At 45.4% G+C, this 21,075-nt stretch overlaps 1 protein-coding gene across 10 annotated transcripts in view; it reads right to left on the reverse strand.

Moving 5' to 3' along the window:
- Nucleotides 1-15,647, reverse strand: part of HIVEP1 (HIVEP zinc finger 1) — a 143,823-nt gene extending 128,176 nt beyond the window's left edge. Inside the window, exons 1-4 of one of the 10 annotated variants that reach the window (XM_068557753.1) lie at nt 11,575-11,804; nt 11,333-11,423; nt 8,843-10,703; nt 8,528-8,670 (exon numbers count right to left, since the gene is read on the reverse strand). In XM_068557753.1, coding sequence (XP_068413854.1) covers nt 8,528-8,567 — 40 coding nt within the window. In that variant the 5' untranslated portion in view covers nt 8,568-8,670; nt 8,843-10,703; nt 11,333-11,423; nt 11,575-11,804. Of the gene's footprint in view, nt 1-8,527; nt 8,671-8,842; nt 10,704-11,332; nt 11,541-11,574; nt 11,805-12,089; nt 12,436-15,565 lie in introns of those variants that run through there. The other 9 variants (XM_068557759.1, XM_068557757.1, XM_068557756.1 and 6 more) reach the window with 9 other exon arrangements.
- Between the last annotated feature and the right edge of the window lie 5,428 nt (nt 15,648-21,075).

Genomic DNA, 21,075 nt, shown 5'->3' on the forward strand with positions numbered 1-21,075 from the left:
CCTTAAGCAAGACATCTTTACTTTCAACTACATCTTACTAAGCAAATCATGTAAGTAAACACCTCTGATGGAACAACTATACTTTCTCTCTTGAAGAGCTTGGAAATTCCCTTGACTGTTCGCAATAGCAAATCCAACTTGGACTACGGTCTACACAACTCCGAAATGGATTTCCAACAGTTAAAGAGTTAGAGTGGGGGAAAAAGGTCCTTCAAATTCTGACCTGCTGAGTAACCTCAGCTCTATGTGCTAAGCTTGACAAGCTTTATTTTGTAACTGGGATGGAGAGCATTTCTAAGCTCTTACTCTAGTCAGGAAAGCTCTTTCTGCTATCAATGTGGACAAGCATAACCATGATAGTTAAGAGCGAAGGCACTGGAAACTCCTAGCTGTGGGACTCTGGGCAACCAGCAACTTCTCTGTGCCTCAGTCCCACGTCCATGAAATGCAAGCAGTAACGGCAGCCATTTCACATGGTTGTTAAGGATTAAACAAACAAACATGTAAAAAGCGCTTTGAATACAGCCTAGTACACAGACCTGTGAACAGGCTAGCTCGTCATCATCATTTTTATCATTTTATCGTTTATCATTTTATTTTTATTTATTTATTTATTTAATAAAATAATATTTTATTTATTATTTATCATTTTTATCCTCATAAAAATGATACAGCACAACCTCCCTCTTGCTACCGGCCCACAACAAACTGTAACTATGGGAAGCAATATGATAAGAAAAGATTTTAAAGACTGTTCCACAAACATCATCTTGAACAAGACACAAATAAGCTGCTCAAGATCAATTCACCTAAATGTCTCTGCCCAACTTTCTGATCTGTAAAATGAGGAAGATGAACTAAATACCTCAAAGGTCCGTCCTTCCCAGCTGTAAAACTTGGATAATTCTCTTGGAGAAGCGTATGAGAGACTAGCAACTGGAGAGAGAACTCCTTGGCACTGTTAAACCACCTTCCAGGTCCCTGTGTAGCAGCTCAGTTCATTTTTATTGATTTTTAAACTATCAAACACTGCCCCATTGTAGCAATATGCTTAATCAACTTCTATTTGGATACTGTAACATTAAGCAGCTACACGCTGACTGTATCTTTTTCTTCACTGGAGAATCTGAAAGAGTTGGAAGATAAGCACATATAAATAAGTACACTTCAAAACACAAACCTGTAAATATGTTTGAGCAAATTCATACTCTAATCATATAAGCACACACAAATAATATACACATATGAACACCTAAGTACAATAAAAAATCAAGTTTTGTATCAATTAAGCGGGCATAACCCTTAAACTACTATGGTTCCACCTCCCATTTTGTGACTGCTCTTCTAGCTAATTACACAGTAGCCAACTATTTTGTGATCACTATATATTTTTTGAATATTTTTGCATGGCAGCACAGCCTCAGAATATTTTCTAGAACAAAATTCATTATAGAAAATGTCTAAGAACCTTCTGAAAAGTCTTCATTTTAAAGTTATTTTAAAAAAGGTCAAAGTTAATGCAATATTGCACCAAGTATAAGCTCTAAGCCTAATGGTCAAAAAGAACTTCCTTCTAACATAACGATTTGAGTACTGAGAAGAAAGGACCCTAACTGGTGATACGTTTTTGTGCTATAGTGAAAGACGGCTAACAGTATTACAAACATCCAGTGCTTTACAAGAACAGCTTTGCATCATTTGTAATTGGCACATTATTAATATGCAAAAAATACTGTTTAAATATTTTAAAAGAATTCAATATATAAATGAAAAAATAAGGCACTTAATTTATTTATAAAATATTTTTTCAGATAACACAAGAGTCAACTTTAGCCCAGACTTACGTTACACTGCATTCTAAAATGTGCAGCTTTAACACCTATGCATGTGACCAGGGGTTTTATGCATATTATGTATTTTTCTAGTCTATGGTAAGATAAAATTATACCTCATCAGAACATATTTTCTGCAAAGATGTTCTAAAATAAAGTCATTACTCTGATTAATCATATTATTACATTTTGTATTTGCTTTTAAAAAGAAAAAAGCATGTGGTTAATGTTAATAAGCATTCAAAAAGCATCAGATAAGCTCTCAACAGGAGCCAAAAAACAATTATCTGGAATATAAAAAAAAAAAAAAAAACGGAGGCTTGCTATATTAAGTCTATTCTTCTATTGTCATCCTCGTCAAACTAAATAATATCAGCTACTTACACAATAGTTCCTAATAACCGCAACTGCTTTTTCACCTTTGTCATCAAAACTATATTTTAATTTATTACTTACTTTATTTCTAGCTACAGTCACATATAGAATTTTTTTTTTGTAACACATGGGGTGGTTCTCCCAACAAAATTTCTAACTTCTCAAATCTTAAGGCTCTGCTAACCTAACATTCAAATGTGAAAAGCAATGCATAAGCAGCTGGAATTCCATCTGACAATCATCAAAATTAAACCTATTCTACAGATAAGCTCAACAAGATAATCCCCACATAACAAGAGAACATAAAATTATATTCACAGTAAGAGTTTACAAAACAATCACTGGAGTGGGTTCATACACTGATAGCAATTGAAAATATCCATATTAATGAGGTTACTTCTGAAATCCCAGCTGGGTTCCTGGGGTCTCACACAGGAGGGACCAGGGGATGGAGAGACGGTACCATATAGCGATGACCAGAGCACGTCACTTCTACCCCACGTGACAGCGATGTCAACATTTTTAACAACAGTTCAATTACAATAAAATAGAAGACCTCACAATCAGTTTCCTGAGAACTCCATGCAGACAGAACAAACAACATGTTTTACTTCATTCAACACTGTCAAAATTATGAGGCAAGGTTTGAAAGAGTTGAGCGGCAGCACCGCTAACTGGCTAAGAATTTTCCTCCCCAAATGACTGTCCGCACTGACCTCTCTCTTCCAAATCCCAAGCCTTGAGGAGTCAGGACTAGGAGGAGGCAGGTCAGTAACCAATGCCGAGCACAGAGGCAGCTTCCTTTATGCAGCTATCAAAACGCAGTTAGAGGCTTCACAGAGGTATTCCTCGGTGTCCTCTGTTTGCAAAGAACATGTAACTCAAGAGCTGGACACAAACCAGTTTTTTACCAAAAGTAACAAACAGGTCTCTGGGTTGAGTGTCTATCCAGTGTCAGGCGTTGTCCCAACTGCCTGCACTTGCCATATCATCTAATCTTCACACATTGTCTCTATTTTACAGAGGAGGAAACCAACACTCCCAGCTTGCCCAAGGCCACACAGCTACTCCGTGACAGCATAAAGCCCAACTCTTCACCATTATATTAACTAAATGTACCAAAGGGATAAACTCTAGGAATCCAACGGCAAAACCTCACATAAAACAAAAGTTAATTATAACTACTTGGTTTATCTGTTTAAGGCGATTCAAACTTTATATTAGAATAGGTTGCTTAATCAGAGGCGACCAAATATCATACGAAGCATTTGCTACTTAAGGTTCAAAAACGTAAACAAATTTCATGAGTACAAATCATCTTTAACCCTCTAGTTGGCTAAAAAGCTAACACGAATGTTATTTTGTTGAGCACAGACAGAAGACTAAAACAGTCTCTTGTGACATAATTTATATCCAGCTAAGATGATAGATCTGTAGAATAATCAGGATGCAGTAACAAAGTACAATAAGGCACCTGTGGACACAAGCAACAGAAGCCCACTGTATACGGGGGCAGGGGGGGCAGGGGGGGCAGGGTACAGGGGGAGAAGAGAGGAGGAAAGGGGAAAAAAGTCAAAGAAGTGGTGAAATCTTCTTTGGCAGACACACCTCCCACACAGAGTAAGAAAACAGAGTAGAAGTGAGGAGGGGGAAGAGATACTTTCCAGAAAGAAGAGCAACACAGAAATGCTGGGCTTGCACGCTGAGCTCCTGAAATGGCAAATGACTACCCATCAGATACACAGTAGAACAAGAAGGCCAGAGCGAGGCAAGTGTGGCCCAGCTAAATTCACGGCTTTGGACCTCATCTTCTAAGGCGATAGGCATCCACAGACCCCACGTGTGGATCTCGGCTATGCTCTGATCACCCTCCCAAGTGTTACTTCTCACATTATAATAAAGCTGGCTCTCACAGGGGAAAAGAGCTCTCGTCTTGCACAATGTGTTCAGAGCCAAATGCGCTCAACCAATAAAAATGAAAAACAGCCACACCAAATTCTCAAAATACGTTTTGCAAAGGTTAATACTTAGTATTTTCCACACTGATTCCCAATCCTAAAGCCGATGAATCTTTGAAACCCTAGGCCCAAATACAACCAAAAACAGGTTAACACCCATTTTCTTTTTTTCCAAAGCTTTGCAACTTTCACACTGACGAATGGCAAAGCACAAAAACAGCCCTTTGTCTTAAAATGACAGATGGAACCCCTGCCAAGTCCCCAGTTCCTCCATTCCACGTTACCCAAGAGTCCCAGCGAGGACCTGGGAAGGAGGCGACGGGTAGGGACTGCCTCCTGGGGAGGCAGGTGCCACCCTGCTGCATGCTCATCAAGACCACACGTGGAGCTGGCCCTGGAGTTTGCCGCACGGTGGCCAAGAGCCCCTCTCCGGGGAACCTAGGACAACACGTAAAGCCTTTCTTCTGAACACCAAGCGCTGCTCTCATGCTCTTCAGAAATTCCTATTCAACCTCACAAAGGAAATGCCACTGTTAGACGCTACCCACCCACAGTGTGCAGCTCGGCACCAAAGACAAAGGTTCTACCTGGTGTATGTGACCAAGGGTGAGGAGACCAGAACTCAGCAAACCTCACTCTCACAAACTGTACAAGTCACCCATCAGATCTAACTCTGACTCAGTTATGCCCCAAATTCGTGTCCTGCCCTTGACATACCAGTTCCTCTCATGCTTTTCCACTAAAGAACCTCTAGCATCAGAGAAGTGTAAACTCCGCCTCCTTATGGGAGCACAGCCTGTGTGCCTAACTTAAATCCGTACTAACTTTGTACGCTCCTCCATGATAGAGGCCTGTATGTATTTTTTCTACACTTGTATAATACTTTAACACACGAATACACACACACACACACACACACACGTGTGTATACATATGTTCCCCCAATCCTTCCACATGCCATGGAAGCATAATAAACATATGATTTCAGATTTAAGTATAAAGCTTTAATTATTGACTTGATGACCAAGCACAAGACAAATACTTCACAGGCTATTTTCTAAGGAAGACTAAAAAGAGGCAACATGTTTAATGGAAACCCCTAAGATGACAGCACACAGAGCTGGTCTTCTGACTGTGTCTCTTCCCACGGCAGAGCTAACTTTATGAGATAGCCCTTCTACAAGACAAAGCAGTGGGTCACAGGTAAAGCCAAGCAAACATGATACTCCAACTGCATCACACAACTGAGATACAAAATACAGTCGTCCCTCGGTATCCACGGGGTGTTGGTTCTGGACCCCCATGGATACCAACATCCACGGAGGCCCAAGTCCCTTAAATAAAACGGCCTAAGGCAGTTGGGCCCTCCGTATCCAGGGGTTGAGCTTCTGAGGATTCACCCAACCTGTGGTTGAAAAACATCCACATATACATGGACCTATGCAGTTCAAAACTTGCTGTTCAAGGGGCAACAGTAAATGGTAAAAAATTCATTTTAGTAGCTGTTGTTTCCCTGCTTACTTTTACCCCCGAATTGTGCCTAGGGATAGAGTCCTCATACATTTTTAGAAGGAAAGAGGAAATTGTAAAGGTGTTCTTGCCTTTGTCCTTTGCTTACTTGGGTTTTCCCAGTGGGAACAGCTTGGCCCTCACCCTTCTCAGCTGAGTGAGCTAACTGGCTCAGACACCACCCCTTCCATGAAGTCCCCCCTCCCCTGTGCCTGGCGAATCTGCCCATCCGCCCACATGGCTTTAGCAAAGTCGCTTTTGTCATCTTGGGCTAATCTACTTTGATCCTTTCTTTAGTGGCTGAGAGTTCATAACTGCCTTAGTCAAGCAACTTTTTAGACTCTCACCAATGGGCCAGAACCCAATTTATCACAAGTTCTCTTCAAAAACTTTCAAAACATCTTAATTTCAGAAAACAAGCAAGTTTTCCTATTAAAGCTTTTCACTTTGCATACTAAATTTAGACCCAGATTTCGTGATCTTTATAATCTGACTCCTCCAAATTCTCCCACTCCAATCTCCTCCCTCCCGCCCTCGTTTCCCCCCCTGAGTAGAGCTTCTGCTGCTCTGGTCATGGGTGGTAACTTAGAGGAGCTTGGATTCCCCAAGTTGCTTCACAAGCTCCTACCCCAGGATGAAATGCACTCATCCTGTCTTGTCAGCTTCCTGGGTAATCTCCCAGCCTTAAGAACCCAGTTCAGATGTTATCTTTCCTTCCCACCCTGCCCCTCTCCAAACCAGCCCCTGCAAAACTGGAATTAACATGATCCCCAAACTCCAGCATAATCTCTAAACGTCTGCTCCTCCCTCACTACATTCTCTTTGCAGCGTCCATGTCTGATTATCATTTCATCCCTGCCACATGGAACGGCAGCACAGGAGGGCGTTCAACAAATACCTGCTGGGCTTCCCTGGTGGCACAGTGACTGGGAATCCGCCTGCCAATGCAGGGGACACGGGTTCGAGCCCCGGTCTGGGAAGATCCCACATGCCGCGGAGCAACTAAGCCCGTGTGCCACAACTACTGAGCCTGCGCTCTAGAGCCCGCGAGCCACAACTACTGAAGCCCCTGCGCCTAGAGCCCGTGCTCCGCAACAAGAGAAGCCACCGCAATGAGAAGCCCAGGCACCGCAACGAAGAGTAGCCCCCGCTCGCCACAACTAGGGAAAGCCCACGCGCAGCAACGAAGACCCAACGCGGCCAAAATTAAATATAAATAAATTCATAAAAACAAAAAACAAAAAACAAATACCTGCTGAGTTGCACATTTATTTGATACAGAAAGGAAAAGTCTATGGCCTAAAAATCTGCATTTCTCTGGATAGCCATGTTACCTAGAATACAATAAAGGATATATTTTAAATATGAAAGACATTTAATGTTTATGACCTCATGAATGATACTTTCAGATCAATCACGCATTCATTCTTTCAGTGAGTATCTGGGCTCCTAATCAGCTGCCAGGAGTTGTGCTGGGCTAGGGCCCCTGCCAGCCCCAAGGCTGCCTTTGAGCGCGTGGATCCGTCGGCACAGGGCACCCTCTCTGGACAGATGAGTTATAAAAGCTGAGCCCAGGACTCCAAATGCCCGCCGCAGCTGGCTGTGAGCATGGAGGCATTGCCTATAGAAGTAAATGAGAGAAAGTCCCGACTTCGGGGGCTCAGATTCTAGTAAAAGAGACAGGCAAATACAGTCAGTTTCCAACATTTTCTACGTGACCCTGAAAATCAGACTTGGACATACGACACTTAACGCACTCCATCTAAATCCTCATCTCACTGAACACCGGTACTAAAATCATCAATTTGAACTCAGGCTGAGGCATCCACCTGTGCCAGCAGAGAGTTCTAGTACGCTTAGGCAGGAAATGAGCACTGTTTGCAGATTCAAGTAGGCCACGTAATTGGCCACATTTTCACTTACCACCTTACAGGGACTGGCCAAATTATTTTACCAAGGAACATTTTCAATTAAATTTGTCTGATTTTTAAGTCATTTCTTACCTTGCGTGTGCTTGAGAATATTTTTTCTGCAGTTGTAAATATTTCATGAGATACTTTACTCAGTTGGGAATTATTTGCTTTAACAGTTCTTTGCTTAACACTGCTACACGCTTTTACCTACTAAGTTAAATATAAAGATAATTACCGTTCCCAGTGGATAAAGCACATTAGAGTAAGACAAATCTTTTGAAAGAATAAGCTAAAAAAAGTTGACTTTCCTGATATTAAAATCTCTCTTCACACTTAAGAGGACATGCTCGTATTTTTTTTTTTGTTTTACCTGAAATGTATATTATGTCCATATACATTTTTAACCAATTGCCTCCCTATGGAAAATAAATCAGTACACCTACTTCCTGAGTAGTTAGTTCTGCAAACGGTGGTCTGAGTTAATGTCAGCTACAATTGTCTTCACTTCTTGTTAATCTAATGTACAGACGGGTACAAAACTAAATCTCAAAAGAAGTATGGGGGAGGGGTGAAAAGTAATTCACGGTGATCCAGCCGGCAAAGAACATCCAACCATTTATTTCAGATTCTTCACTCCAAACAAGGTACCTGTTACGAGACAGTGAGTCTCAGACTTTAATGCCCACACTAATGGCTGGGAAGGCATTGTAGTTTTGTCAGATTCAATTAATTCATTCCACAAATATTTACAAAGCATCTCCTGAGAGACAGAAATTGTGCAGGGCAAGAGGAAGTGAACCAGGGAAACAGAACGGGGTCCTGGAGCCGCCAGACCATGGTGCAGGGTCCCCTTCTAACAAGCTGCCGTTCCTGCCACCAATGAGACACCTGATCAAAGACTGGCTGGAAACCCGAACTTCCACCTAACGCAGAGCCTCACCTCTCAGGTTTCTGGGATGAATCTGTTTAGTTCGAGGCATCTTCTTTGATGCAGGGGCCCCGTGTTCTTCTTAGAAACTGCAGGAAGAGCAGGTCACAAAAAGGTAGCTCCATAAACCCGATGTCCATCAATTAAGCCATGTGCTGAAAAAGGAAAAAGAAAAAAAAAAAAAAAAAAAAAGTCACATTTCACTACCTTTTACTTACCTTCGAAGGAAAAAGACACTTCAGAAGTTATGGCTTAATACAACACTAATCTAAACTCAACAAAATCTCAACTAATCTAATCAAGCTGAAGGCCACTGCAAAAGATTACCTGCTAACTTGTAATTCGATGTCGGACACATCATATTGCCACTATCTGGGCTTTCCTGTGAAAAAACACAGGGAAAAAAAAAAAATCACTGTACCTTTATCAGAAACAGTTAATTCAGTTAATACATGTGGTTGCTTTTGAGGCTGTGCCCCAATTATTCCAGTTCTCTCTTCTAGGCTCCTTTAGGACTGTTCTTTCTCCCTTCCTGTGTTTAGCTAGAATGCATGACCAGTTCTGGCTAATTACCTGCGAGTGGAAGAAACAGGCATCGCTTCCAGGGTGGAGCATTTAGTTATCAAAGCAAGATGCCCCCAGTGCTCTTCTTCCTCTGCCATGAAACAGGCACAGTTCTAGACAGCGAGTCTTGACAACACAGAGCTGAGCTCCCGCCAACCCAACGTGATCACGGAGCAGAAACATAAAGGAGATCTTTGTTGTTTTAAGCACTGAGGTTTAGGAGTTACTTGTTACTGCAGCATAACCCTGTCCTGACATACACATTTTAAAAACAGCTATTTGAAATACAATGTGTCAAAACAGTAACAATCCAAAACCTAACCATCTCTTTCCCCCATGAGATCCTCAAGGATCCCTGAGCTATAAAATCTTAGTTTTAACTTCCTGCAATAAGGCTGATAAGCAAAGCCCATGATGATGATGTTAAACATGAAATTATGTTTAATCACTAAGCAAAGACACAAGAATGGAATAGGAATGCTTTAATACTTTTAAAACATCCAGTACCACAGAAAAAAACAAGAGCACCTACTGTGTGCCTATGTACTTCCTACACGTTACCTAATTTAATCCTAATGATAACTGCTTAGGTAGCTATCATTTATCCATTTTAAAGAAAATAAAATTAAGACAGGAAGAGGTTAAGGAACCTGCCCACGGCCAACAACTAAGAAATGTGGCACCACCTGACTCAGGTACTCTCAACGCTGATTTCCTGGCTGGAAATAGTACCTGCTCTGGGGGTTTTATTCAAGAGGCTGTATAGCACAACAAGTCATGACTACATATTTCGGTGTCAAATCACACTGGGTTCAAGGCTTACTGTGTGGCTTTGTTCAAGGTACTTAACCTCTCTGAAGATCAGATTTCCCAACTGTAAAACTAGGAAATAGTATCCACCTCAACTAGGTTGTAAGAACTAAACAATGCAGGTGCTTTGCTCACTGCCTGGCACACGGAAATATCAAATATTAATCCTCCTTAAGAATGCCTATATGGGACCATAGGGCTGTATCTAATAACCAGTATAAGGTTTTAGAAATTTATGGTTTCAATACAGCAGAGAAGCAGCAGAAGGAAAGAAGGCTATGATTAACTTCAGTATTTTAACCCCAGTAAGGCTGCATGTGGGCACTGCATAAAAAATATTTGCAATTTTTTAACTGCATGGTAAAGAATATGAAATATGAAGGTTCAATACCATGTACTTCATCTAGCACTGTGCTAAATGGTCTATAAAAGATACAGCTCTCCAACTCCCTGCACGAAAAACATCCACCATCCAACTGACGGAGCTTCCGATTCAAGAGAGAATGTAGAGACGTCAGGGCCAAATAAACTGTATGAAGGCTTAACTCCCAACTTAACGCTTTTAAAAGGTCACGATATTTAGAAGTTTTTAAAGCGACAACTCCGACTGTAATTCAATCACGTGACACCACAAGATCCGGAGCCTGCACATAAAATATGCAAATTCCCAATCAGTAACAGCTTTCCGCTACCCTGTTCTCTGCCTACCCACTGTCCCTAGCTGTCCATCCCATGTTTAAATCCTTGTAGGGGGGGAGTGAGTCTTTCCAACGACCGCAGCATTGTAGCGATGAAGGCGAGTGATGAACCGTTCCTTCACAGGAAAGAAAGAAATACTACATGGAGCAAAAACATGACACGATCAAAAAGCGTAAAGACAGTTGCAAGGAGAAAAAACATGAATGAATGTGGAGGGCGGAGCCTGGGAAAACCCCTCTGCAACGCTGCACTGAACAAAGCGCTTCGCATGCCAGGAGGAGGGGGGAATGGAAGTGCCAGCTCAGGAAGGAGCCCAGAGTGAATGCGGAGAGCAGGAGGAGGAGGAGGAGGAGGAGGAGGAGGAGGAGGAGGACGAGGCGAGGCGAGGCGAGGCTAGGCGAGCGCGGCAGCCCTGAGACTCCTCCTCGCCGCCAGCTCCGCCGCCGCCCCCTCCCCTCTCCAGCAGCAACTCCTTCGCCAGCCCGACCCCAAGGCGAGCCGGAGCCGACCCGCGCCCAAACCCACCGCCCTCTTCCCAACTGCTGCAGGCGCGTACTCCCAACCCGGAAAGAAACTACCCAGGTGGCTGGGAGTAAACAGGCACTTAGAGCAAAGAACGAAAGGAAAAGCAAGCCACAAAGCCGGGAGGTTGGGAAGCCGAGGCCTGGCCTCCCTCACCCCCCACCCTCTTGCAAAATGCGTCTGCGGCTGGAACGCGGGCGGGGAGGCTGGGTTCCTCCGTACCTGCTCGGCTCGCAGGACCGCAGCTCGGGCCGTTCGCGCGCGGCGAGGGCGCCCAGAAGTGGCAAGTGTCTCCCGCACGCAGCCATCCCCTCTGCAAGGTCTGCGGTTGCACACACACGCACACACACGCGCGCCCGCACGCCCCCCGCCCGCGGAGAGGGATGTGGTCCTGCCCGCCCCCCACGCCGGTCCCCCGCCGCCCTCCCAGCTGCAGCGCCCCCGCCGCGGAGCCCGCGCCGAACCTGCTGCCAGGACGCCCGGCGGGGCCGCTGCCGCTGCAGCCGGCCCTGGAGCTGCGCTGCTGATGGCGGCGGCCGCAGCTCGAAATCTCCTCGACCCCCGCGCGGCGGCGGCGCCTGGGATCCCTCCTTCACTTGACAACCCCAAACACAAACATAACCTCCTCCGGCTGCTGCTCCCGGTCCCCCCGGCTCCGTCCCCCTCCCCGCCGCCGCCGCCCCCAGCAGCAGCCACACTAAAGGCCGGCGACTGGCACTCTCACCACCCAGCGCTGAAATATTAAACAGGGGAGCCGGCCGGGGGGCGGGGGGGCGAGCGCGGGGCGCGCGGGCGGGGGCCGCAAGCGCCGAGCGGGAGAGGCGGCAGCGCTCGCCGGCGCCCGGGGCCGCGGCATGACCGCTGCCGCCGGGGAGGGGGCGTCCGGGGGGCCGAGCGGCGAGGCCGGGAGCGCGCACCGCGGGAGGCGGGGCGGGGGGACCCCGGGGTCTGGGGCGAGGAGGGCAGGCGCGGGCTTTACCTCTCCCCGGGGCAGAGTAGGGCACGTTTAGAGTCTTTAGGGGCGACGGGAGGAGCGCGGGCCGGGCGGCGCGAGGTAGGGAGGGCGAAGGTCGGAGGCTTTCCCGCGGGTAGGCGGGGCAGCAGGGGATCCCCGGGGGCGGGAGGCGGGGAGGCCGTGGGCTGCGACGCGGGGGCGGGGGAGGGGGCGTCCCCCGGCGGGGACCGAGGCGGGGGCCTTGCGGGGGGAGGGGCGGGGTCACCCCGGGGGCGGAGGCCCAGCGGGACTGGCGCCGCCGCTTGCCCAGCCCTGCCGTGAGGTAGGGGTAGGGTGGGTGCCCCGGGTCCGGGCTCGCTCGGAGCCCGGAGTCCCGGGTCTCCCTGGCGGGGCGGGGCGGGGCGGGCCCGGGACCGCGCCTCCCCCCGCAGCCAGCCCGCGGCTCAGCCCCGCCCGGCCGCCGCAGGGACGGGAGGGGGGACGGAAGGAGGGAGCGGTGCGGCCCGAGGGGGGAAGGGGCGGGGTTAGGGACGCGAGGGGCGGGAGCCCGGGGTCGCGCCGGTTCGGGGACTGGCGCCCGGCGTGGGCGGAGGGGCGGGCCCGCCGGTCACGCGGCCCAGGGAAGGCCTGGCCGGGTCGCGCAGTTGGGGGCGGTTGGTCCGGGAAGAGGGGCGGGGACGGGAGGGGCGATAGTTTCTCTTTACCGTCTCTTTACTTTTTAAAGCAGGATGTGGGCCGGCCCGGTGACGTCATGGGGTCTCCCAGCCCCGCCCCCCGCCCGGGCCGAAAGGGGGAGGGGAGAGGGAGAAGGGCGGGCCAGGGTGCGGGGGGACCCCAAGGGGGTTTCCTCAGCAACGCGTGGAGGGAAGGGGAAAGTCATTGTGAAACTTGAAACTCATTAACTTTGAAAAACAACTTTATAAAAAAACGGGAGGGGGGCGGGGTGTTGGGTTGAAGGGTGGAAGGGGACATATTTTTAACCCTGAACTGAAACTACTTTTTGGTGGCGGATGTTCTATTAAAAGATTGAGGAAAGCCAAGGTTATTCCAGAGGCCACTGCAATGCCCGCTGGTGGTTCCCAGAGCCGGAGCAGCGAGCGCAGTTAACCCTTGCAGGTCCGCCTGACAGCTCGGGGCAGGGAGGAGAGGGCTCTTTGGGGTCAGGAAAAGGGGGTTGCGGGGCTGGGCAGCGACCTGGCCGCAGGGTCGCAAGGAGGAGAGAAAGGGGGAAGAGGGAGTAATTACCATAAACCAGAGTTTGACCCCGGCTGCTAGAAATCAACAGAGGAAGCAAGGAGTGGAAATCTATGGAAAAGAAATCAGGAGGGGCTGGACCAGGGTAATGATGAAGGTTTTCAGGGTTAGACCTAAATAAAGAACGTTAGAAGTTTGGGGCTCAGAAATTCCACATGTACACCTAAACAAGCAGGCACAAATGACTGGTTTAAGGAGCCACGCTGAACTTGGGAGGAATAAGGTGAAACAAAAATTTTGATGCAGAAAAAATTCTCATATAAAAACCAAAGTGCTTTCCCCTTTTAAGGAATAAAAATGCTGAACGACCGTACACCCACTCTGCTGGCCATCTGCGCAAACTTGAATTGTTTTGTTCCCTGGGGCTTCCATAAAGAGATCTAGGTTTTTCCTCCTATGGTTGACCCCTAAAATTCCCCTGAGGAAATCCTACCTCTAGCTCATTTGAGCTAAAAAAAGCTTAATGCACCAGAATGCGAATGATTAAAAATGGAATACTCAATAATGGCGAGCTTGTAACCAAAAATAGTGTCATGTAAAGGGGGGAATATGCCCATTAAAAAGTAGATTTGGTCATAAAAGCGAAGATCAGCCAACAACTGCCTAAATTTGAAATAATGTTTAGCACACTATGCTTCCAACCTTGCAATGAAATAATGCAATTTTTTTCATTTTCGATGTGATAAAATCATCTCTGGTATGAAATTAAATGACACCTAATGGACTGCAATCACAAAACGTATGTAAATGTAACTTTACAACTTGAATTAAAAAAAAAAAACACATAGTGGGAAGCAGCCGCATAGCACAGGGAGATCAGCTCGGTGATTTGTGACCACCTAGATGGGTGGGATAGGGAGGGTGGGAGGGAGACACAAGAAGGAGGGGATATTGGGATATATGTATATGTATAGCTGATTCACTTTGTTATACAGCAGAAACTAACACAACACTGCAAAGCAATTATACTCCAATAAGATGTTAAAAATAAATATTTTTTTAAAAATCCATTTACATGTGAAAGTACACCTAATCTGTCAGACGATAAAGATTAAGGTAGGCTGATGATAACTGACTCTACTCTGTGTCACCTGCTAAGTCAAAAATGCTAACTGAATACATTTTTAACCCAATAGTTGTTACCATAACAAATACATAGTGTGAACACAAGGTTTATATGGGATTTGGCATTGCTGTGAACTCTCTAACAAATTAAACATGCAATTTGGAGTTGTAATAGATTAATTTTGTCATTTCAATTTGTTAAAGAACTTTTTTCTTAAATAGACTATTCACAATTTAACTATCTTGAGCATCAAATTAATATTAATCTTTTTTTGAAATATATACAATACCGAACATTTTCCCATTTTCAAGTTCCGAATTTTCCAAGTGCAATTTCTTTTCCTAATTCTGCCTACAATTCTAACTTCCTAGTTATCAGAATGTAGGGGAATCCAACTAAACTATAAAGTAGCTAGTTTCGGCTTTAATTATTTTGTGGCAAGTTGAATACAATTTCTCAAATTGTATCTTATAAACGGAATGTGGGGAAAAGCTTTTTTTTTTTTTTTTTTTAACCACAAGATAAATGGGAATGGTAAACAGCAGTTTGAACTGTCAAAAATTCTGCAACACGGGGGGAGGTGACCGTACTCTGAAAAAGAAAAAAAAGAAAGGAGGGGGCTCCTAGGGCCCCCTTCCTCTCCGGCTGCACCCTCCCGGCCGTGTGAGCGCTCTCGGGGAGCGGGGTTCACGCGAGGGCAGCGTCACAGAGAGGCTCCGCACACATTTTCCTCGCAGGGCAGTTAGGGGCCAGCACAAGTCCTCCGCGGGGCTTCGTCGGGGGACCCCGCCATCCCGCCGCGTCCACGGGGCTCCGCGCCGCCGCCCGCGCGCCCCCTGCCCCGGTTCCCACGGGGCCGCCGGGCCCGCCCGGCTCGGGCTCCCCCCTGGCGCGGCCCCGCGGCCCCGGCCCTCCGCCCAGCGCGCGGCCCGGCAGCGCCTCCGCCACGCGGAGATCCCGGAGGTTCCTCCCAGCTGGCGGCCGGGTCACGCCGCCGCCCGTCCCTCCCCTCCGCCCTCCGCCCTCCGCGCGCGCTGGGCTTTCCCGTCCACCGGCCGAATCCCCTCCTCCTCGGGGCGACCCGGCGACAAAACCTGGCCCGCACGCTCTGCCAACTGTGCCCCACGCCCGGGCTGTTCCCCAGCCAGACGCCAGACAAAAGAGCCGAGGGAAAACTTACCCGAACTGCCACGCCAAACTCTGATCCAAAGCTTCCTGGGTTTAACTTTTAATTTTAAAAACAACAAAAGCAGAAACCAAAAGCCTCCTAGGTTGGAAGTGGGCGTGAGAGGAAATGCTAGGGGGAGGCGCTTCATTCCCTCGGCTGCTTTTGCCCCCCCTTTTCTGGCCCCTGCCTGGGGCTTTGATGTTATCTGGTGCACCGCCTACGTTGGGTTTATACCGTGGGCTCGGCGCCGAGAATGATACACAGATATTTGGCACTTTACGTGCTGGGTTGAAGAGAGGGAAGCAGGTGGTCACGGTAAAGTATTCCCACTTCTTAGCCCCGCAGTGAGAAGGCAGCATTTGCCCCGCTTCCCTTTGTTACCTGGACTGAAATGAACAATCCGCCTATCTAGTAATCCTGGAGCGCTGGACCATGTGGCATTTTCTGTTAGACACACAGAAAAGAGGCCTTCTCAGTTAGATTCATTTTCCCTCCACTCAGCACAAACTTAGAACAAGGTGGTACTGTACGTTTTCTGAGGCTTTGTTTGGTTTTTAGATCTGTTTTGAAAGTAAATATTATTTCCCTTCTTAGACCTGCAGCCCTGAAGAGACAAGATACCTCTGAAGAAAACAAATTCCCTAATAACATGCCTTTCATATACCATTCTTACAGGTCAGAATCTCCCAGCACCCTCCCCCTCCCTTTATGGAAAGCTTGTAACTGTTGATTTTATCTTCCTTAACTGGACACTAGCAGAAACTGGATATATTTTTACATTAGATTAGCAGGCTCAGGACCATCACAAACAAAGCACTAACAAAGCATGCTTTATTTTTTCTTTTTTCTTTTTTTTAACAGATCAGTAATCAAGAAATAATGCACAGTCTAACACTCAGCCCTAACTGTCCGTCCACTTTATGCCAACACCAACCTGTGTTCAGACCTTGCCCTCTGGGAGTTTACAAATTAATGGAGACAGAATAAACACATGGAAAAATACCTAGAGGGGAAAAGATACAAGAAGCAACTTATAAACAGAGCCAATTAAAGTTATACAGTTACTTACATGATTGCTGAGAGCTTTCTGGATTGGGTGGAAGGCAGGATTATCAGAGAAAGTTCCATACTGAGGGTGAGTTCTGAGTAGGATTTTGAAGGAGAGAAAGTTCGTGATTTGGCAATAGTCTGAGAATAGCATTCCAGGTAAGGGAAATAGCTTGAAGGTGAGAGAGCAAGTAAACTGTGTGTGATGGTTTTTCTGGCTAGAGCAGAAAGTCAAAGTAAATGTGAAAAAAAAGAAGGGTGGCCATATAAATGCAGCCTCCAAACCAGGGCACTTTTGAGAGGAAGTGGGAGGCCATGAATAACTATACCCAGATGAGAGGCATTCACCTCTCCAGTCCCGGCCAAACAGGACGAATGGGTTCTCTAGTAGTGAGCTGTGAAGACAGAATGGGCTGGGAAAAGCCTTCTTGGCCATCCTTAAGAAGGAATTAAGACATGATACTGCATGTCATTTGGAGACATCTGGACTGAGACTGATGTTTTTAAGGAAAGTTATTGTTACTGATGGATTTAGGATCTGTCATAGTAGTATTTTTATTGGCAGTAGTAGTAGTAGTAGTATTTGTATCAGCAGAAATAGTGATAGCACAGATCTTCCTTGATTTACAGTACTGTTACGCCCAGTAAGCCCATCATAAGTTGAAAATATCGTAAGGCAAAAATGCATTTAATACACCTAACCTGCTGAACATCAGAGCTTAGCCTAGCCTACCTTAAATGTGCTCAGAACACTTACATTAGCCTACAGTTGGGCAAAATCATCTAACACAAAGCCTATTTTAAAATAAAATGTTGGATATCTCATGTAATTTACTGAATACTGCATTGAAAGTGAAAAACTGAATAGTTGTATGTGATTGGTTCTTTCCCCTCTGGATGGTGTGGCTGCCTGGGAGATGTGGTTTGGGGCCACTGCCCAGTATCACAGTCATGCAAATTGCTAGCCTGGGAAAAGATCAAAATAAAATAAAATAGAAACTTAGAAGTATGATTTTTATTGAATCTTGCTTTTGCACCATTGTATAGTGAAAAAATATACAGTCCAGGACTGTCTGTAGTGTCTGTATCAGCAAAAATAGTAATAGTAGCATTTGCATGGGCAGTAATAGTAGCATTTGTATGGGCAGTAATAGTAAATAGCATTTATATTGCAGAAGTTGTTATAGTAGTATTTATATCAGCGGCAGGAGGAATAGAGCAGTAACGGTGGTGGTAGTAATTGACAGTTATTTAGAGTTTATGATTTACCAGGCTTTCCTGTATAAACTCATTTACTCCCCCCGCCCCCGACACCCCCCCCCCCCCCCCCCCGTAAACCCATACCACAGATGAAGAAAGAGAGGCTTAGAAATGCTAAATAATCTGCCTGCAGCCATAGAGCTAGTAAGTGGTAGTGCTGTGATTGGAACCCAGAGAATACTGAGATGCTAAAGCTTAAAGATCATATTTTCTGAAAAACATTACAATAACTCTATAACGTTGTACCTCTCTGGAACAAAGAAAAAAAGGGAATGAAAAAAAAAAAAAAAAGTCCACTGTTTCAAGTTTTGAGAACCTGGTAGATTGTGTGATGAAAATGGGGAAGTTGGTATGGTGTGATGCTTGAGGGGGAGAAGAGAAAATGACTTTAAATGTAACCATGTCGAGGTTTAAGAACAATGACTTAATTCATATTAATGCCGATATTGATACCATTAACCTTACAGGATACACTATTACAAGGAACTTAGTCTCTAACTTCATTTAAAAGCACCTAGTTCAATGCCAACTAGTAGAAGAGTTTAATGAGTATTATTTGGTGTCCTATCTCTTAAAGAGGTGAAAAAGTACTAGAAGTGTTTGATAGAGGTGATACTTGTGGTTCCTAAAAGAATTCCTCATAAGCATTGTTGACAAGTGCATACTAGGGAACACTAGAAAGAGCAAACAGCATTCAATTAAAACAATACAACCTTATCCATGATCTAACAATGTGGAAACAAACATAATCTTAGTGAGGAATGGAGGGGAGAAAACAACTAGTTAGTAATACCCCTACTACACTGGAGAGAAGTCACCAGTTCCAGGATTTACTACTAATGAGCAGCGTGTATTAAGCATTTGTGGAGAAAGGCAACCTAAGATTAAAAGCATGAACTTGGAAGCCAGCCAGCCTGAACTGAATCCCAGCTGTGCCAGATGCATAATCTTGGGCGATGGACTTGACCTTCCTGAACCTCAGTTTACGCATCTGTGAAGTGGATATAACTGGAGTCTTCATGGAATTATCACGATTAGATGAGTTGGTATTTCTAAAGTGTTTAGAATAGTGCCTGTCATATAGTTATAAATATATATATGTGAGTGTTGACCAATTTCTTATTGCATGCCCAGCACTCTACTAAGTGTTCTTTAACATTAATTACCTTTTAAATATTGAAAAGAGTCTCTGGAGACTGGGGAGGCCTGATAACTAAATGGAACATGGTGCCCTGGATGGGATCCTGGAATAGAGAGAGGTCATTAATGGAGAAATTAGGTAACATCCAAATAAAGGCTGGAGTTTAGTTGATAGTAATGCACTGATGGAATTTTCTTGTTTTTGATCAAAGGTACCATAGTAATATAAAAAAAATGTTATCAATGGATGAAACTGGATGCAGGTATGCAAGAGCTCTCTGTACAGCCTTGATAAATTTTCTGTAGATCTAAAATATTCTCAAATAAAGGTTATTTTAAAAATAATAACTGGCAGCTGCAAGGTGTTTGTTACCCACACCTCACTGATACAGGAACTCAGGCTTAGAGAGGTTAAGTAACATGTCCAAGGTACAGTCACATCTGGCCTTACAGGGACTCCCACCACGTGCAGGGCAGACCACCTCCTGAAGCCCCGCACCTGCTGCCTCCTAGGCAGTCTGAGGTTCCTTTACACTCTCACCTGGAGCCGTCGCGGCACAGGGAGAGCACGTGGCACCTAAACACAGTTCTGCAGCAGACAGTGATTTTTTCCAAGTTCCCTTTCTCCTCTTTGAGATTTAATTCCCACCTTGATGGTCTATCTAGTAGAACCTGATTTCACGTTTAATATACATATTTTTTTTCAGGTTTAAAAAATATATTTTATATCTCAGGTTCAAAATATGCCAGGTTGTTAGGTTATTCCTGGCATATTTTCATTGTAATGGGGGTTATATCTATAATTATGGAATTTCAGCATCAACACAGGGGTACACTAGGTGTGGGGGCCAGGCTACAGGACAGGATTCAACACAGCGTTTAAGCAGTTCAAGTTTCCCTTGGATGTCATTGATTATAAGTAACCTTTTCTTCCTGTAAATAAACTGCCAGCACAACTCCAACCCTACCAGCTTTAAGGCGCCCTCTTTCTCCAACACGTGTCCAGTGCCAGTGTATACTTACCTGCTACACTACCATCTCTGCCACCCCAAATCTTATCAGCTCCCAAACTCACCAGGTTCTGGCTTTCTACATATGTCGTCGGGCTCTAAAAAGTATTCTCTACATGCCTGCTCCTTGGATGAAGTTTTGCAAGTGAATTGCTTCTGGTGAACAACTCTTAAACCTACCCTTTTTTTTTCTTCCCCCTAAACTCAGTGCTGTACTACTCTATACTATTTTGTTTAATTTTGTTCGTAAACGCTCATGGTTTAATTTACAGTTTGGAGTTTATCGGTATCTTCTTTTCATAGTAGTTCCTGTTACGCCGAAATGTCTGTGGGTATCAGTGCAGCGGGGCCCAGGAATCAAGAGTCAAAGTCCACACTGGGACAAGGCAGGGAAAGAGCAATAGGCAGAACTGACTGTATAAAAGCCGAGGAGAACAAAAATAATATTAGTACCCAGATAAGTGATCAGCAAGGAAATGAACGACAAGAGTTAGCCACTAATAAGGGGACAGTAACAGTTCATGGTAAACTTTAACATGCTTTTTAAATTTCCGCTCTTTTAATTCTGCAGGAGGAGGTGGAGCTTAATTTATAGTGGAAGATAGGAAACGGAACAAGGGCTATAATAAGTCATCTAAATAAGGCTGTGTGTGTGTCTGTGTGCGTGTGTGTGTGTGTGTGTGTGAATATCGGCCAGAGTGCCCAACCTAAAGAAGGTGTCGATATTATTTGTAAGATTTTTTGCTACTCGTGGATTACGTCCACACGAGGTTTGGTAATTATAAAAAATACTGATGCAAGCAGGAAATCTTGGCACAGTCGTGGTATGTAGTCTCCGAGCAGGAGTAACACGACACACATTTGTCTTCCACTTGCTACTCATACAACTGTCGTTCCCAACTGTTGTGGAACCTTCTGGTTGCAAGATTCTATCCCTCACATAGTAACAAGAGAGTCAAAGCAGTCCCTCCCTGAGCTCTGATCACACAACAGTTTCGTAAGCCTGCTCTCTCAGAAAGTTCCATGGTCCACCCCTGTGGAACAAATAAAATGATTTCCAGAAAG

The sequence above is a fragment of the Eschrichtius robustus genome, chromosome 12, assembly GCF_028021215.1.
Source record: "Eschrichtius robustus isolate mEscRob2 chromosome 12, mEscRob2.pri, whole genome shotgun sequence".
In the NCBI taxonomy this organism is placed as follows: Eukaryota; Metazoa; Chordata; class Mammalia; order Artiodactyla; family Eschrichtiidae; genus Eschrichtius; species Eschrichtius robustus.